Source organism: Bos grunniens, chromosome 23 (assembly GCF_055505025.1).
Source record: "Bos grunniens cultivar Pamir isolate PY7600 chromosome 23, Bosgru_T2T1.0, whole genome shotgun sequence".
Taxonomy (NCBI): domain Eukaryota; kingdom Metazoa; phylum Chordata; class Mammalia; order Artiodactyla; family Bovidae; genus Bos; species Bos grunniens.
In genome coordinates, this window is record NC_141187.1 from 52,017,475 (window position 1) to 52,036,020 (window position 18,546).

The 18,546-nt window shown below is 55.3% G+C and overlaps 1 protein-coding gene across 7 annotated transcripts in view; it reads left to right on the forward strand.

Annotated features, from left to right (window-relative positions):
* Nucleotides 1–18,546, forward strand: part of SLC22A23 (solute carrier family 22 member 23) — a 129,418-nt gene that overhangs the window by 35,242 nt on the left and 75,630 nt on the right. For 5 of the 7 annotated variants that reach the window (XM_086370432.1, XM_086370429.1, XM_086370430.1 and 2 more), the window contains exons 2-3: nt 3,103–3,206; nt 8,201–8,355. In XM_086370432.1, coding sequence (XP_086226558.1) covers nt 3,103–3,206; nt 8,201–8,355 — 259 coding nt within the window. Of the gene's footprint in view, nt 1–3,102; nt 3,207–6,762; nt 6,837–8,200; nt 8,356–18,546 lie in introns of all 7 variants that reach the window. The other 2 variants (XM_086370433.1, XM_086370434.1) reach the window with 1 other exon arrangement.

The following is an 18,546-nucleotide window of genomic DNA, read 5'->3' on the forward strand; positions in this document are numbered from 1 at the left end:
TGGGCGGCGTGAGAAGAGGCAGGTGACAGCAGATGACCTCAAGGGACGAAACCCACGCCCCTGAGTCCTGGTTTTGCACAGTTTAGACTTTTTGAACACGCCTTTGCTGAGCGAAATGACTAATTGCTGTAGCTTTTTTTTTTTCTTATAATTTTGTCTATTTTTGTATTTATTTCTGGCTGTGCTGGGTCTTAACTGCTGCATGCAGACTCTCTCTAGCTGGGGTGAGCAATGGTCTCTCTTTTTGCACACCGCAGGCTCCAGGACCCGTGGGGCTTCAGTATTTGTGGCTCGTGGCTCAGCACTGTGGTTCCCGACTCTAGCGCCCCAGCTCAGTAATTATGGCTCATGGGTTCCTGGCTCATGGGCCATGGCACATGGGGACTTCCCAGGCCAGGGATCGAACCCGTGTCTGCTGCACTGGCAGGCGAAGTCTTTATCCCTGAGCCACCAGGGAAACCCAGCCTTATCTTACTGGGAATGGGGCAAGTCTTGGAAGCTAAGTGATCTCCAGGGCTTCCTTAGACTCCTGAAATCCTTCCAGAGATCGTAGCCCATCTGAGTGTACTTTATTCTCATCAGACGTGGAGGTCAGACAAAAGATCCCGGTCCCACCTGCCTGGTATATGGAATGTGCCTCCAGGGGGGACTCTAGGCTTGGGGGTGCCCAATAGACCCGAGGCAGGGGATCTTTATCTCGAGGAGCTTGTGGGGCTGTCTGGGGCGGTTTTCTTGCTGACTCAGAGATGCTGTCTGCCCTGGCGCCTGTTGAGGGGGTTAGGGCGCCAGGTCGCCACCTTGTCCTGGATCCCGCCCCCGGTCCTGTCTGCTCGGCCGGTCAGTCTTCTGTTCCCGCCTTGCTAATTGACAGAGGCTGCCCTGGACATCTCTTTAGGTAGCAGCCAGATTGGGTGGTGGCTGCCCAGGGCCGGGTCCAGTTGTGGTTCGCAGGCCTGAGCGCACAGCAGTGTTGGCAGCCCCCAGCCCCCACCCCCTTTCCGAATGCTTTTGTGCTCTGATGCCTCCTGGCTGGCTCCTACAAGCAGAATGTGCCTTGGGCATCACTTGACCTCAGATCAGCTCCCAGTGGGACGTCTGGGTGGAGACTGAGGGTAGAGTGGGCACCCCCACCCTCCCCCTCCCCCAGCAGCACCTGGGACAGGGCGTGCCCTTCCCCTGCCAAGCGTGTGCCAGGCGGAGGTGCGGGGAGCTGCCATGGCACTGGGCTGCGATGATCACAGGGGCTGTCAGCCTCTCCTCGGCCCGCAGGGCCAGCTGGGCGGGGCGATGCAGCTGGTACCCTGAGGATCGGTTACCCTGTGGGCCATGAGGAGAGATGGGAAAATAGCAGGAGCAGCCTCAGAAGGTAGAAAGCGGGGCGGGGGGTACAGATTCCACACACGCTGGCGCATCCGGGGCTGTGACTCACAGGAGGGCAAAGAGGAGAGAAGACGGAGCAGCCTCTGAGTCGAAACCATGGGGGCAAAGAGTCGACACTCCTCTGCTTCTAACGCTGTGACTCACAGCAGCACTTCGGGCTGCGTGTCCCAGGTTAGACACAGGGTGCGCCGTGGAAGGTGTATGTTGTTACGAATACGTTTGCTGCTAGAAGCCAGGTACACGTGAGTGTTGGTTTTCTAGGCTGGCCTCCAGAAGCCGCCTTAGCTGCCCCTCCAGTCTTCTGAGCTGGAGTGGGCTGCACCGGCCAGCCCTGCCGGGTGTGTTCCCTGGACCCTCTGCCCGCCCCCTGCGCCCGGGGGTGGATTGTTTGAGCCCCGGCCTGGGAAGCTCATTCACCGAATTCGAATGGGCAGGGACATGGCCGCCCTGGGGAAGCCTCACGGTCACCTGGATGGCTTGTTAAACCGCCTCGCTGCGCTTCCTCCAAAACCTGCCGTGGGGTCTGGCCTGGCCCCGAGAAGGCGCATTTCTGGCGACTTCCCAGGTGACGCTGCTGCCGCTGCTGCTGCGGTCCCTGAGCAGACACAGGGGGACAGCAACCCTGTAAAGAAGCCTGTGATGAATCTGCGTCTTTAGTGATGTGACTTGTGCGGCCAGCGGTGCCCCGCTCTCGGTGTGTCCCCCGGAGTCCAGCAGACGGTGTCACAGGTGGTGGTGCCTCCTCCACGGAGGCCAGTGCAGAGGCGTGGCTCTTCCCGAAGCCCGTTGATGCGGAGACCCTGGTGCTTTGCCCCTTGGACCCAGCCGTCAGCTGCCCGCGGACTGAGGGCCGGTGCCCACGTGTGCTCCACATGGACACACGTCACTCAGAGGGAGCAGACGTGCATCTCTCTCCCACTTCTGCCAAAGCAGGAGGGAAAGATTGGAGGGCTGTTTATTTTTTTTTTAAATAATAAAGCTTAGTTGTAAAACTAGTCTAAAGGTTGTGTGCACCAACTGATTGGCTTTCTCTCCAAGTGGAGCAGGTGGCTTTAGCCTGGAATATGGGGAAACACGCGCGGCATTGACAAGGGAAATGTAAGACTGCTTCATGTGGATAGTTCAGTATTGACCGCTAACCGTCTTAACTATTAAGATGACTTGTGAAGTTTGGGGGGTTTTCGGGCTGGAAACACAGAGCTCGTGCTGTGGTGACACGCTCTGCAGAAGCTGGTGGGGGCTTCCCACTGCGGGGCGTGTGCTAGCTGTGTCGGTGCCCGGGGACGCCTGGCCTTGCCTCCCCACCGGGATGGAGGGAGGAACCCCCCGCCCCGAGATGGCATCAGGGCACCAGACCCTGCGGACTTCTGTCCTCTGCCCCAGACAAAAGCATCACACTGCCTTCTGTGGCCAGGTGGTATTTCTCGTTGGCTTCTCCAAACCACTGAGAGACGCCCAGTGGTGTGTGGGATGCGCGTGATCAGCGCACTGTGATTGATGACGCCGGCCTCTCTGTGCGTTTCTCTCTGACCTGTTTTCTGTTTGCCCCTCTCTAGTGGGACCTTGTGTGTGATAATGCCTGGAAGGTTCACTCTCTGTGCGTTTCTCTCTGACCTGTTTTCTGTTTGCCCCTCTCTAGTGGGACCTTGTGTGTGATAATGCCTGGAAGGTCCACTCTCTGTGCGTTTCTCTCTGACCTGTTTTCTGTTTGCCCCTCTCTAGTGGGACCTTGTGTGTGATAATGCCTGGAAGGTCCATGTCGCTAAGTTCTCCCTACTGGTTGGATTAATCTTCGGCTACCTGATAACTGGATGCATTGCTGACTGGTAAGTACCCGCATGCCTGCCACACCACACCCCTCGGAGCCGCAGCAGCCTCTGCGGCCTCCCCAGGCGAGGTCGGCCTGAGCTTGCGGCGACCGAGGCTCCCCCACCTCCCCCCTCCCGCCCTGGCACTGGGGCCAGAGCTGATGGGGGCAGCCACCCCCTGCAGAGTTCAGACAGAGAGAGCTGCCAGTGCATAGAGCAGACCCTTTTGAAGTGAGAATTTAAATTCATTGCAATTCCCTGGCTGCTAGAATCTAGCAAAACCAGCCTGCAGCCAGCCGCCCATCTCCTCCTGAGAGAGCGAGGTTAGAAAGAGCCTGGGAATGTGGCTTCAGGCTTTAAGGGCTGGGCCCTGAGCGGGCATACACAGACCAGGGGCTTCAAAAGACAGGAACAGGGCAGCCGCACTCCTCACCCTCGAGACCGGGACAGACGCAGGCAGACCTCAGAGAGGGACCGTCCTTGTAAGTTGGCTTGGCCAGGAGATGCTTCTGCAGGCCCACACGGAGCTGGGCTCTGAAAAGTGGCCGGCTGTGGGTGGCGGCTGGGCAGGCCAGGCGGAGGGGTGGGGACCAGAGACAAGAATAAATGTGCTTTCCTTGGGCGGGTGAGGGGCCAGGTGAGGGTTCCAGGGGGAGCGAGATGGTGGTGGGATGGAGATGCAGGTTGCCGCGGTGGGAGTGGTGGCGTTAACAGCCCGCCCTCACCGACGCCTGTGTCGCCAGACTCCGTGCTGAGTGTCTCCGTGGATTAAAAGCGCCCCTCCGCACAGCTCCCCTGTTTCCCAGTGGAAAACCGGCCTCACCCTTATCTCCTGGGTTAAAAACAGAAGCACAGACGTTTAAGTAACATCCCCGGATGCCGTTAGGTTGAAGAACCAGCATTTGAAACTAAGCTCCTAGCGGCCCCAGAGCCGGACTCCACAGGTGTGGACTGAGTCACGGGGCTTGTGTCAGCAGTGGGGACTCGCCCGAATAGCGTGGCCGTGGCCCTGTGCTGCTGGGGTTGGCGGGGAACGGGGGGGCTGCCGAAGAAGAGAGGTGTGGGGACCCCTCCCTGCTTGACGTTCTTTCTCTTTAAGGGGCTTTATTTACAAATAAGGGCCTCTTGAATCCCAGACTTAGTAAAGCTGGCAGTGATTCAGAGCAGGCTCCTTGAGGCCGAGGCTATGCCCCGGGGTGCCCTCTGTCCTGGTCAGCTGAGACAGCTGGCCGGCACTGTGGGGGTGCCCGCGGGGGGTGGGGGAGCCCAGAGAGACCACTTTCAAGGTCTGAAAAGTTCTTCCCCAAAAGCTGGCATCTAACTGGGTGTTCCTTGCATTAACATGAAGTGCGATTGCCTGTGTGTTCAGAATTTGCTGAGTCATCATCTGTAAGCGCTTCTTAAGGGCATCCCCCCCAGGGCAGGAGCAGAGATGCTGGGAGTGACCTGTGGAAACCCACACAGGCCCTCACGTGGGGTTTGGTGGTGAGCTTTTTGAGGGGGAGGGGAGGAACAGGATTGGGAAAGAACGAGGGTTTTGGTTTTTTTTTTTTTTTTCAAACCAAATACTTGAACTTTTAAATGTTTTCAGAATGAGCTATACTGACCTAAAAGACCCTCCAATCCCAATGTTTTAACCACAAGGAATTTTGTTTCCCAGAAACCTACACTGAAATAGGTTGGGAAAATAAGAGTAATATAACCACATCACTTCTTCCTAAAAACACGGACTTGACTAAAGTCTTGGTGTCCTGATTCAGTGATTTAATAGGGAAAGTAAATGCAGATTTCGCCTAAGAGGTCTACAGTGGTTTAAGCTGTTTACAGGTGGTTTTGTGGTTTCTTATGCCTTTCCCATCGATGGTGTTCGGCCTCCCTGATCACACACCAGCCCCGGGGACCAAGACGGGAGAGAGTGGGGTCTTCCTTGGCAAGCAGCCAGGGTCTGAGCTGCAGCCACTTCTCCAAGTTTGTGGGTGGCGGGGAGTGGGCCAGGGGTGCCCAGAGGGTCGGGGCAGGCAGCTTGTGCTGCAGCTTTCTGAACATTCGGAGTGGGCCTCAGTTCCAGTTTGAAGGTTTGGTATTTTCCACCCTTGACTGATTTACTGTTAGCATTTTACTCCCTGCCGGAGGCTTGCTTCAAAGGAGATAAACACGTAGAGAGGGAAGTCCGGGTCTCACAGCCGCTGGCACCATTCCACGGCCGTGTCGGGAAGCTGATTGGGCCGTAGGTTATGCCAAGACCCCAGTCGATGTCTCCTGAAACTTCAGCTGCATGGCTTCTTGTTTGTGCTTTTTAAAGGTGACTGTTTTGCACACACGTTCAGTCTGGGCTGGACAGCATGTCCTGCAGGTAACGTGTTAGTTTAGGTGGAGGCTGGGGGCCAGCTGGGTCAGGGGCTCTGGCCAGATGACCTGGCTCCCTCTCTTGCTGGGTCTTTTGCTGGACTCTGCACCTTTCTCATCCCACCGGTCCTGGGAGGCTGTGTATGGGCTGCCCTGCAGACCCCGTCCCTCTGGCCCTGGGCTGAGCTTGGCCACTGGCGGCAAAGGAGTTTTTTTCCAACTTCCAGAGACTCTCCCGCGCTTCCCAGGTGGCTCAGTGGTGAAGAATCCGCCTGCCAATGCAGGAGATGCAGGAGGCACAGGTTCGATCCTTGGGTCAGGAAGAACCCACTCCAGGATTCTTGCCTGGAGACTCCCATGGAGAGAGGAGCCTCGCGGGCTACAGTCCCCGGGGTCAGACACGACTTGGCGACTGAAGAGCAGCAGAGGCTCTCCTGTTCCTTGGCTTCTGGCCCCACTCCTAGTCTGAGCCCACCGTGGCTGGTCAGGTCCTTCTCATGGACTGTCTCCTGGTTCCATGTGGCCAGGAGAGGCTCCCGGCACAGCCGCCTCACCTCAAGGCCCTTCACTCTGACGCCATCTGCAGAGTCCCTTGTGCCAGGAGAGGTGGCACAGCCTCAGGGGGTTAGGACAGGGACACCCCCAAGGCTGATGTTCTGCCTGTCACAGGTCCTGGCTGACCGATGATGCCTCTGCATCGCAGATTTGAGAGTTCGAGTCTACTGGTCATCTGGTGGGAGACCTCTGCTCTGGGGAGAGCCAGGGCCCACTTGAACCCCAGGGGCTTCTAAACACATGCACATATCTACACCCGATGGCCCTTCTTGAAGAGAGCCGGAGGCTCACGGGACCCAGCGGGTCTTGCTCGGCACCTCCGTCCTTAGGGAGCCTGGGATTGGGGCCAGGGCTCTGACTTTGAAGACCATGTTTGCCCCCCATTCCTGATACGAATTTTCACTTAATGACTTTAGCAGCCACTTTGGAGGGAAAGATTTAGAATTGTTTCTACAAGTTAAGCAGAAATCCAGGGTCTTCCCTAAAGTGTCAGGACAGAGGAGCAGACTGTGTCCGGTGGGCGTCCGGGAGGCCGGACGTAGGAAGACCCACGGCTGCTTGGTGCACGGTCTGTAGTCCTGTTAGTGATCTTGACACTGCAGCGCAGGACAGACGGGGAAGCAGAGGGAAATAAAGAGGGATAAGTTAGACTCTGGTTTCCTCCATTTAATAGGCCAGCCGAGCCATGTTTAAGTTCATTTCTGCAGACGAGTTGGATTTGGACAGAACTTCCTGTAGTCGTTCCTGGTAAGGGCTGAGTGACCCCAGCACAGGTGAAGGGAAGTAACGGCTAAAATCTCGACCAGAAAATCGACTTCCGTTGCATTGAGCTCACAGCCCTGGCCATTTCTGTAACCCGGAGTGATGGGCGGGGACGCTCAGAGGCCTCAGGAGTCCTGAGTGAGATGGTGTCCTGGGGGTCCCGCCCCCAGAGTGTGAGGAAATCACACTGTCTCCTGCCTGTCTCCTGCACAGGCAAGGCCGGCCGCTACCGCACATTGCTTTTTTAAAAAACATTTAAATTGAGGGGTGGTTTGCACACCATGCAGCTCACGCGTGTTAAGTGCACAGGTCAGTGAGTTCTGGTGTCTGTGCAGAGCCATACCTGTGGCCACTGGCACACACTGCATTTAGAACGTTCCCCTCTCCTGCCCACTCCTGGTCTCGGCCGTTCTCACCCCAACCACAGGCACCCCCAGACCTGCTCCTCGTTTCTGTTTGCCCTTCTGGACATTTCCCTTCCAGGTGGACGTCCAGGTGTTGGGGGTTCCAGGCGTGGACCCTGTTCCCTTGGCAAATAGAGTCCAGCCTCTCTGGGAGCTCTCCTAGTCCACGCTGGCTGTGCCACGCCCATCCGTGTGTGTGAGGCTTGGTCCGGGAGGGGTGGCGAGCAAGGGCCGCCCCAGGCCGAGGGCCACCCCTCCACCCCCCGCCACGCCTAGAAGCACATCCCTGGTGCTCCCCGAGCCCGCTTGGGCCGGCCCTGTGACCACCCGCCCAGGGTGCGCTGGCCTTTCCCCAGTGCAGAGGACAGGCCCCTGGGGACCTCCCTTCCAGGTCCACGTGCATCCTTACAGCTCAGGCCACCCCCGTTCAGTCTGTGCTCCCTTCTGGTCATTCCTCATCGGGGAGCTGAAACCAGCCCGCCGCCGGCTCAGCCCTTGGCTCCACCAGGCTGCGGGCGAGGTCGAGGCCAGTCTAGTCAACAACTCAGAGAAACAGCTGGAAGCCGCTCACCCTGTGTCTATGTTGACTCTGGAGCCAATTCCAAAGGTCACAGCCTCCAAGCCGTTTTATGCTGGGGGTGCCAAGGTAGAAGTTTGGGGAGTTACTGTTGGTTCTATTGAATTACCCCCATAAACTCAGGAGTAGACTGGCCAACAGGAATCGGTTCCCGTCTCACGTCTGTCGCACAGCAGCTGTTGACCTGTATTCCCTTATCTACATGACGAGGGGTGGGTGTGCGTACCCTGAGGGCCCCCTGCCCCTGGGCCTCCCCACGAGGGTCCAGGAGGGATGCAGACTCCGTGGGGTCCCCACCCAGCACCGCTGGCCCCTGGGGAGGCCCGGCCTGTCCGGCGATGACTGACCGTGTCCCTGTCCGTGTGCAGGTTCGGCCGGCGGCCCGTGCTGCTCTTCTCCATCATCTTCATCCTCATCTTCGGACTGACCGTGGCGCTGTCTGTGAATGTGACCATGTTCAGCACACTCAGGTTCTTCGAAGGGTTCTGCCTGGCGGGAGTGACCCTCACCCTGTACGCGCTGCGTAAGTAGGGGCCTTCGGGGGAGCCTAGAGGAGGTGAGGGAGTGTGTGGCCGGCGCGTGCGAGGTTTGGGCTGGCGTCTGCATCCTGCAGCTCTGGAGCGCAGAGGACGGTGTCTTCTGCGGCGAGGACCATGCTCCCAGGCTGTGCGTCTCACCCGCCCTCCAGCCTGAGCTCCAGCTTGGAGCCCATGGAGGGTTGCATCGTGCCTGGAGTAGTGGGGCTCGGCCCACCGCAGGGGCCGGGGTCCTCCGTGTTGACGTTTCGTGCTCCTCCAAACCCAGACGTACCCAGGCGTCCCCGCGCTTGGCTCCAGAGAGCAAACCAAGTGGCTCACGTTTGGCGTGGGCTCCGTGTTCTCATGGATTTCTTAAGAGTTTTCTTTCTTTGTGTTTTTCGCTGAGGTCATGCAGGGTCCAAGTGTCCCACATTCCCGTGTGGCCTGAGTGGTCTGGACTTGAACCCTGAGCGCTGGTGCTGGGAGAGTTGAGTGGCGATCTCAGGGTGAAGAAACTGTCCTCTGTTGACCCGCCGTGTGGGCGCCGTGTGGACTCCCCTGTCAAGGAAGCCTGTCTGGCTTCTCTGTGGTTGGTGTTTTCTAGCGCACGGCGCACACCCACAAGGAGAAGGAAGGTTTTAGGCGTGGCTGTTTATTTTCCAGTTTTATATTTTTTAATCATGGTGTGCAAAGAACTGTAAGGAATAATATGATTATTTATAACACATTTCCTTTTTCTTTCCCTTTGACAACACGTGTAGGATCAGAGATTAAGTAGCAATTTCTAGAGGGGTCGATAAGGATAGCTCTGATTATCTTAAGGTGTGGCTACCTTCGTTTAGTGGATGATCCTTTTAATGACACTGTTAAATAAGCTGGATTTTGTTCCCTGTTGTAGAGGACAGAACTATAGTCGATCACAGCATGGTTTTATCGTCACAGAGAAGAAAAGGACTACAGATGTGTTCTCCGGAATCCGCAGTGGGCTGTTCTGTTGTCTTCTTCTGACGTTGACTTGAGTTGTGGTTTCTTAGACATCGCCGTTTTGAGGTTATTTGCATTTATCCTGGAAGCCTTGCTCTGGGGGGTTCTTAGGAATGTACGTGTCCCCGGTCTGCGGGTCGGGGTGACCCTGTGGAGGGCTTGTCTCTCTGAACAGAGGTCTCAGGGGTGGGTGTTGAGCCTGAGCGCTTCCGTAGGAGCTGCCTGGGCCCTCCCTCCCTGCCCCCGTGGTCTGCACAGAGGAGCGGCCCCCTTTCTGGAGGAGACCCCAGCCCTCGTCTCGGGCCCGCAGGCCCCGGGTGTGTACCGGCGTGTGGGGTCTGCTCCCCAGGGCCCCATCCCCACGGGGCTATGGTTCTCACGGGCGGGCGCCGTGCTGTGCCTCCTCGAGGGCCCTGCTCTAGGGGCAGCTCTGCAGGCTGGCAGAATGGGACAGCAGGCTTCGGGAACTGAGCAGAGAAACGGCCTCCAGCTCACCACCCCGGTGCCTGTCAAACTCAGCGCAGAGGACGTTCACAGAAAAGAGCCTTAAAGCAAAGCTGACATATCAGCTTTATTTTGCATGCCCACTGCTGCCAGCGACCGCAGGGAGGGCTCGGGGGAACCCTTGGGGCTCAGCGGGAGAGGAGCCCGACCCAGTAGCCCTGACGGCCTCTCATCAGGAGTGGGAGGACCCACACTGGCCATCTCTGCAGACTCCCCTGCCTTCAGCAGACCTGGAGAAAAACTACCCCCATGACACCCTTTCAGCCTCACTTAGAATCGCCGATGGCCCTGTAAAGCCTGTGACTGTGAAAAATGAAGCTAAGGACGTTTTTCAAGAGATTACACGGTGAGCTCTTGACAGTGCAAAGTTCTCTGTACTTCAGAACCATATAGGGAGTATGCTTATCCCAGGAAAGCTCTGCGGTTACCTGACGGGTACAGAACCAAGTAACCCCAGGGTCTGCAGACTTTTCTTCTCTAAAGAGCCAGGTGGTAAATGTTTTATTCCAGGGCAGGTACTCAGCTCTGCCGTGATATCCTATCATTGTTCAGTCACTAAGCCGTGTCTGACTCTTTGTGACCCATGGACTGCAGCATGCCAGGCTTCCCTGTCCTTCACCATCTCCCAGAGCTTGCTCAAATGCATGTCCATTAAGTCGGTGATACCACCGAACCATCTCATCCTCTGTCGCCCCCTTCTCCTCCTGCCTTCAATCTTCCCCAGCATCAGGGTCTTTTCCACTGAGTTGGCTCTTCGCATCAGGTGGCCAAAGTATTGGAGCTTCAGCTTCAGCATCAGTCCTTCCAATGAATATTCAGGGTAGATTTCCTTTAAGCTAAGCTAAGCTAAGTCGCTTCAGTCGTGTCCGACTCTGTGCGACGCCATAGACATCAGCCCACCAGGCTCCCCCGCCCCTGGGATTCTCCAGGCAAGAACACTGGAGTGGGTTGCCATTTCCTTCTCCAATGCATGAAAGTGAAAAGTGAAAGTGAAGTCGCTCAGTCGTGTCTGACTCTTAGCGACCCCATGGACCACAGCCTACCAGGCTCCTCCATCCATGGGATTTTCCAAGCAAGAGTACTGGAGTGAGGTGCCATTGCCTTCTCCAAGATTTCCTTTAGGATTGACAAATGGTTTCATCTTGCTGTCCAAGGGACTCTCCAGAGTCTTCTCCAGCACTAAGAAGTAAATAAGATGTAAATGATTGGGTGTGGCTGTGTCCCAGCAAGCCCTTATTTACAGAAGCAGATGGTGGCTGATCTGACCAGCGGGCCGGTGTAGTTTTCCACCCATAAGTGATTCTCTTTCTGCTGACTGCTGGGGAGCTTGGAAAACTTTGAATCTTATCTAGCATGTGTGTGGGCTCGGCAAGCTGAGCTTTAAATGCTGGCCCCATTCCTAGTTTTATTTGAAATTTTTTGCTTTCATTTTTCCTTTGTCCCATTTTCATTTCGCCATAAGTTCAGTGTTATTTTATTGTATGGACTTGTGTGAGCAGTCATGTTTTCTCTGAAATGAAACGGCATAAAGAGTTACATTTTCTTAGCTTGGAATCATAAACCAGAGGTCCCGGTGGATAAGCACGTGGTGAGGATGTCCAAGCGTGCCCTAGTGACCCGCTCTCACGTTGATATGATGTGTGATATAGCAAAATTAACGTAAAGAAGAAGAACGTCATTGATTTTCTGGAGTTCACTGAGATGATATTCGAACAGCGTGAATCAGGGGGTTGATTGAGAGACGGCAGGAGAACTAAGTTTGAGAGGCTCAAAAAAGCAAAGAAAGTTCTAAATGGACAGCGTCGGGCCGGGCGTGCTGTGCGTTGGGCGGGGGCAGCCCCTCCCTCTGGCGGTCTTGGAGGAAACAGAGGCTGGTGATGGGCACTGCAGACCCCAGCCCTCGGCCCTCGGGGCTGGCGACTCTGAACTTCTAAGCAGCGTGCTTGCTTCGTCCACACGTGGCACCCATGCTTGGCGAATGCTTGGCCATTTGTTTCACTCAAGGCAATTTCTTGCTAACCCTGGTCACGGGGTTAAAATATTTCTCTGCCGAAGCTTTCACACCAGAGGCGTTGATGATTTGGGAGATAAATTTTAAACGGCCCTGGCGTTTTATCCCTCCCACCGGCAGGTTTCTGTCTCACTTCGTGAGTCTGCTGGAAAGCTCTGAACTTTCTCAGAAGAGACAGGATGTGGTTCTCTTTTCCATCTCGCAGGTGCCTGGCATTGTAAGTGGGGAGAGCCACGGTTTTGGCAGATCTCAAGGCTTGCGGAGCTCATTGTGAAGGTGGGCTCTGTTCTGAGATGTGCTGCTGGTGTGGGAAACTGCTTTCCTGTGCAGGATTGCTTAAGGCTTTTTCTGCTTTGGAATTTTTCTATGGTGCATTCCAGCCAAAGACTCCCTCCTTTAAACTGTAGTTTCCTTAAGTTCACCAAAGGGAAACGAGGTTGCGTAATTAGGACATAAACCAGAGACCGTTGGCATCTTCCCCAGGAGCCTGTACCTGGAAGACCGTTGGCAGGAGCCAGAGACGAAGCGACGCTGAACTGCGAGAGGTGGCTGCAGGAGGGGTCCGGCCGCCTCTGAGGCTGCGCGAGACACTCAAGTAATTTAACCCACCTGGGCTGCCCTGGTGGCCTCCTTGTATCTCCTTAGCTCTGACCAAAGAAGAAAAAATAGAAAATCTTGACCTAGCCAGGCCAGGGGCAGGGAACCACAGACCAAGGAAAGAGGCGAGCATCCTGTTTCCTTATCTGTTTATGAAAATCAAGACTCGCCAGAGATGCAAGTCCTGCCCATGTGCTCCTCAGCGTGGCCAGCCACGACTTGCCGTGTGATTTCTTTTTCCAGGGATGGTTCACCTTACAGACAAGGTGATACAGCTTTTGCTAGGATGTGTCCTTGTTGAAAAGAAGTGCAGAGAGAAAACAGCTCCTGGAGCTGACTTGCTCCACGTCCTAAGTCCTGGGGGAGAGGAATGGTTTTCTCACACGTTTTCTGAATCTGTCCTCGTTTGCTCTCTGTGTCCGTCTCCCCACTTTGAGCAGCCTCCCCCGCCCCCAGTGGAAGTGATGAAGCCTGCTTCTTGATGGCAGAGACCATACCTTAGTGACGGTGGGTGAATGAACACTCCTTGTTTTTGTTTTTTGGCCTAACAGCAGTGAGCCATTTCCTTGAAAAATTCTCTCAAAGCTTCATGTTCTCATTATAATAACCCTCCTCAAACCCAGACAGCTTAAATAATTGGACGAATTTTACACATAATCAAGGAGTGACCAGAGATTTCACAGGTGACTGAGTCACTGATTACTTTGCAAAACGAGAAGCTGAGTCTTAACTGGTAAATAATCTCAGAAGAGCCTGAGTCTGCTCTGGGCGGGGTGATGTGGCTCCTGAGAGGACGGGTCTGGCCTCCGGCTGAGTCGTTTCCAGTGTGCTGGGAGATGCTCCTCCTTGCTGTCGTGTGCCTTTCTTTTTTTGTTCAAATCTGGGACTTTGGTGCTCCAGCGTTCCTTATCTTTTTTTTAAATACAGTTTCTTTCTTTTATTTATTTTTGACTGCGCCGGATCTTCACTGCTTTTGCAAAGCCTTTCTCTGGTTGAGGGGAGCAGGGACCGCTCCCGGTTGCAGCTCTCACGCTCCTCCTTTTTGTGGCTCCTCTCACCGCGGAGCACAGGCTCCAGGAGCACGGACTCAGGAGTTGTGGCCCACGGGCTTAGCTGCTCTGTGCTGCGTGGAATCTTCCCAAACCAGGGGTAGAACTGGTGTCTGCTGTTCGGACTGGCAGAGATTGGCAGGCAGACTCTTATCCACCAGGGAAGTCCTGTGTGTATTTCTGTAATCGAATGCTTTTCTGAATACTCCTTGGGATGTATTTCAGTCACCAGGATTTTTGAGTGTCAGAGCCGCCGTGCTTATAAGAAAACAATCCCTTGAACCATGCCTCCAGGTGGCGGGCGTAGTTGGGCTGTGGGGCCAGGCGTAGTGACTTCAGCTGGGCTAGGACGTTAACATGTGCGTCGCATTTGGGTGAAGGGACAGTTTCTCTTCACCCAAGAGAACGTGCTCTCCGGCCACCGTGACCCATCGCCTGTTTGCGCCCCCTCCTACCCCCGTCTTCAGCCGCCCCGCCTTGTCAGCAGCCGCCCTGGGAGCCCCAGCCCTGCACTTCTGGTGGGACCGGACCTCCCAACAGGCTTTGTCAGCCAAGGCAGTGAGTCAGAGTTTACCCAAAGCCTTTGGCAAGCATTATTATTATTTTTTTTTAATTTCAGAAGAGTTTTTGTTTGATGCAGGTTCCAAATGATACGGTTGGGAAATCAGAACGGACTTCGGTTCTCATCTGTCCTTTCCTTCTCTGGAGACACTTTGCTAGCCTGGCAGACAGACCGTGACAAATGAAGAGCAGATAGAGAAGAGGAAGGTGACAAGGCCTCTGTGCCTGCCTCTGGCCTCGCGTGCCTGCCCGCCACCTCCCCGGAGCCCCAGCGCCGGTGCCCGTCTTCTGCTGGAAGTTAGGGCAGCCTGTGTGTGTGTGGGCTTCAGAGTGCGTGTTTCTTTGGGTGTTTTGAACTTGGTGAAGATAGTCTGTCTCAAAACTGACAGGAAAGAAGAGAAAACATTTAGCTATCTAGCATTCTAAACTTACAGTATCTGGATGCCTTTTCCAGCATGGGTGTGTGCTTAATCGCTCAGTCGTGTCCGACTCCTTGTGACCCCGGGGACTGTAGCCCACCAGGTTCCCCTGTCCATGGGATTTCCCAAACAAGAATACTGGAGAGGGTAGCCATTCCCTTCTCCAGGGGATTTTCCTGGCCCAGGGATAGAAGCCTTGTCTCCTGCACTGCAGGTGGATTCTATACCACAGAACCTCCAGGGAAGCCCCCCAACGTTTTTAGCAATGGAGGATAATATTAATATTAACACCGTGTCTGTCGTTAAGGACTAGGCGTTTCCAGACACACAGTGATTTTAGCGGTGGGATGGTGGTGGTGGCCGAGAGCTTCATTTGAAACAAGGTGTTCACCCAGCAAGAGGGAAGCAGGACGATCTGGAAATCTGGAGGCCCAGGTGTAGTGAGAGCCCCGTGGTGGACCAGCTGCACCTGCCACAAAGCACCTTATCTCTGCGCCTCTGTCTCCATCTCGCTAAGGTCAGGGCACAGGTGTTCAGTGTGTGCCGTAGAACCACAGAACTATGGAGTCGCTTCTGGAACCATCGGTGGAGAAAATGAGTAGAAAACAAAAATCAACGGACTCCAGGTGTGGACACCGAATACCACAGTGCAGATAAGAAAACAAGAAAACCAGGGGGAAACCCCCGCTGCCTTCTCACTTTGGAATTCTAGGCTCAACCAGGAGCCTCCTCCAGGGTGAGGGGGTCCTAGCCCCCGGGGGCGGGGAGGACAAGGAACCAGGGGTGCTGGGCTCCGAGCGGCATCCCCCCCCCAGCCCAGATGGGCAGCCAAGGTCACTGCTATCCGGAGGCTGCCGCATGTGGGGACTGGCGTCCAAGGTGACGACGTGGGAGGAGGTGAGCGAGCGGCCGGTTTAACGGTCCCGGCTTCCCGGACCCCGTGGGCCAGGCCCTGCCCTCCTGCCACAGTGCCGTCCCTGCATCCCGACCCTCTGGGGAAGCCCGCCTCACTCTCCGCACCCTCGTGTCCGCACGCTTGCCAGGCGGGCTCACAGGTCTGGTCTGGGGATCCCGTTAGACGCTACGGGAGTTGCTTTTCTCATCTGGAAAGACGAGAAGGGACACGGGGCTGGAAGCCGGGCTGAGGAGAAGGGAGAGCGGCACAAGTCTGACTGTTTTCCACTCTTGAAACAGAAGAGAGAGGAAATAAACGTCACCTCGGGAGCAGGTGAAGACCAGGCTCCTTCAAAGACATCCACATCCAAATGGATCTGGTGGGAGGTGAGGTCGTGAGTGGTTTGCCAAGACTCCTATTGGCCAAAACAAAATTAAATAAAACACAGCTCTGGCTCTGAGACCAGAGAGAAATGTGACTCCCGGGGTGAGGAGCCATGAACGCTTGCTGTCAGCTCCGGTGTGACTGCGTCCCGCCAGAGCAGCTGGGCTTCAGAGAGTCTCGGTTTCGCCTGGGGCGTGTTGTGAAAACAGGACGGCTGTCTCCCTCACTCAGCAAGAGTCTGAGGGCTTCCTGGGTACCGGGGCGCCAGGATGAACTTGAGTACTTGCTGTGCGCCGTTAGGGGCCGAGCATGCAAAGGCAACATGCCTTTCTGCCCATTGACAGATGCCTGGTTTCAGAAGACGCAGTGCGTGTGCGCAGTGGAACATTACTCGGCCTTAAAAAGAATGAAGCCGTGCCATTTGCGGCAACGTGGACGGAGCTGCTCATAGTGAAGTCAGTCGGACGAGACAGGCAGCATGATGTCACCTTCATGTGGGATCTAGAAATAATACAAGGGAGTTTATTTACAAAAGGGAAACATTCTCAGACATAGGGAACAAGCTGTGTGTACCAGAGGGAGAAAAGAAAGGGGGGTGAATAGACTAGGAGGCTGGGATCAACAGATACATTCTGCTGTATATAAAACAAACAACAAGGCCCTACTATATAGCACAGAGAGCTAGAGCCAGCATCTCGTAACAACCTAGAGTGGGAAAAAATGGAAAAAATATGTATAACTGAATCACTCTGCTGTACACCTGAGACTAAAACAGCAGTACAGAGCAGCTACACAGTTAGACCTGTCCTCACGCCCTCCTCAGTCTCTCCTGTCCACTCCTTAACAGCAAAGCAGTGCTCGGCACCGCGCCACACATGCACACACAGACACGCAAGGCGTGTGCACACACACACACGCGTGCACAGACACACAGATGTGTGTGCACACACACACGTGCGCACACACACACACAGGTGTGTGCACACGCGCACACAGACAGGCGTGTGCACACACGCGCACACAGACACAGGCATGTGCACACACGTGTGCACACACAGACACGCACAGGTGTGTGCACACACACGCACAGACACACAGGCGTGTGCACACACGTGCGCGCACAGACACAGGCGTGTGCACACACACACGCGTGCACACAGACACGCACAGGTGTGCACATACGCACGCACACAGACACGCACAGGCGTGCACACACACGCACACAGACATGCACAGGCGTGTGCACACACACATATGCGCGCACAGACACAGGCGTGTGCGCACACACACACGCACACAGACACGCGCGCACACAGATACAGGCATGTGCACACACACGCACGCGCGCACAGACACACAGGCGTGTGCACACACGGACACACACCCCCCGCCTTCAGTGTGAGCAGCGTAACATCCCTTGAAGGACCCAGATGCCTCTCCAGCTCTACTGCAGTTCTGAATTCCCAGCGATTGAGCCAAGATAATGTGCTGTTTTAGGCGACTTCAAGAAAAAAATCTCATTATCCTCTTGCCTTCTAACTCGGTTTTTCCTGTCCAATGATAAGGAGCATTTACCATTGTTATTTTCTTGCGCAACAGTGCGGATGCCCTTAAGCCCCTGACTTACACACTTAAAAATGGTGGCGATGGTTAATTTTATATTATATACTTTTTACCAAATTTTTTTCTAAAAGTTATTTCCTTCCTAAAATACTTGACATGAAGACAAGGTGGTATTTTTCTGGGGAACACAGGAATTAAAAGCTATGCTTGAAACTATTTAGATCACATTGATCACTGTATGGAAGTTGCTTTTGCCCCAGTTACCTCTGACCTACTGGGCGACCATTGCTCCATCCTCGGCCTGCACTACTGGCCACTCTCACTGGCCCTTTCTTGGCGCCCTGGTTATCAGCCTGTCCTGACTTCCCACTGGTCTCTCAGGCTACCGCTTCCTGCCTCCCTCCACCCACTTACTTCTCCTGTCACTCGGGCTCTTGGCACACTCAGCTCTTCGGGAGCCTGTGACTGTCCCTGAACTTCTGGACAGACGATCGCCTGCTAAGTCAACCTCCTGGGGTACCCCTAAGGCACCACCCACTTGTATCTGAGCATGAAGCTGTCTGTCATCGCCCCCAGCAGCCCTGCCCGAGTAGGGAGAGGCCAGTGGCTTCAAAATCTGTCGGGTTTGGAGTTGGAATCCTGGGCTGCCTCCCTCGCCCCACTGTGTGGAGGAAAACCAGTCCAGGCGCCCCAGCTGGTTGCCGGGTCCTGCCCCCTCCCTCGTCCGCTCTCAATCACATAGGACCTGTCCCGCCTCCTCAAAGTCTCTCCTTCCCCATGGCCACGGCCTTCACACAGGCTCTCCTTCTTCATCCGGACGCCGCAGCAGCCTGCAGCGTTCAGCTTGGCCTGAGCTCTCCCCTGCCCCAGCCTGAGCAGCCCCCCTGAAACGTGCATCTAAAACTCCACCTTTCTTCTCTGACACCCACAGGAGCCTGGCCTGTCCCGTGGTCACGGAGGACAGAATCTCTGTGCATTGTCCTAGGCTCCTTCCCAGGCTCCCCTCCTCATGATTCTGGTTTCTACCCAGCCCCCAGCCACTCTCGTTACCCACGATGCTCTAGGCTCAGGCTGGATCCTAACCACTCTCATTACCCACAATGCTCTAGGCTCAGGCTGGGTCCTAACCACTCTCACTACCCAGGATGCTCTAGGCTCAGGCTGGGTCCTAACCACTCTCATTACCCAGGATGCTCTAGGCTCAGGCTGGGTCCTAACCACTCTCATTA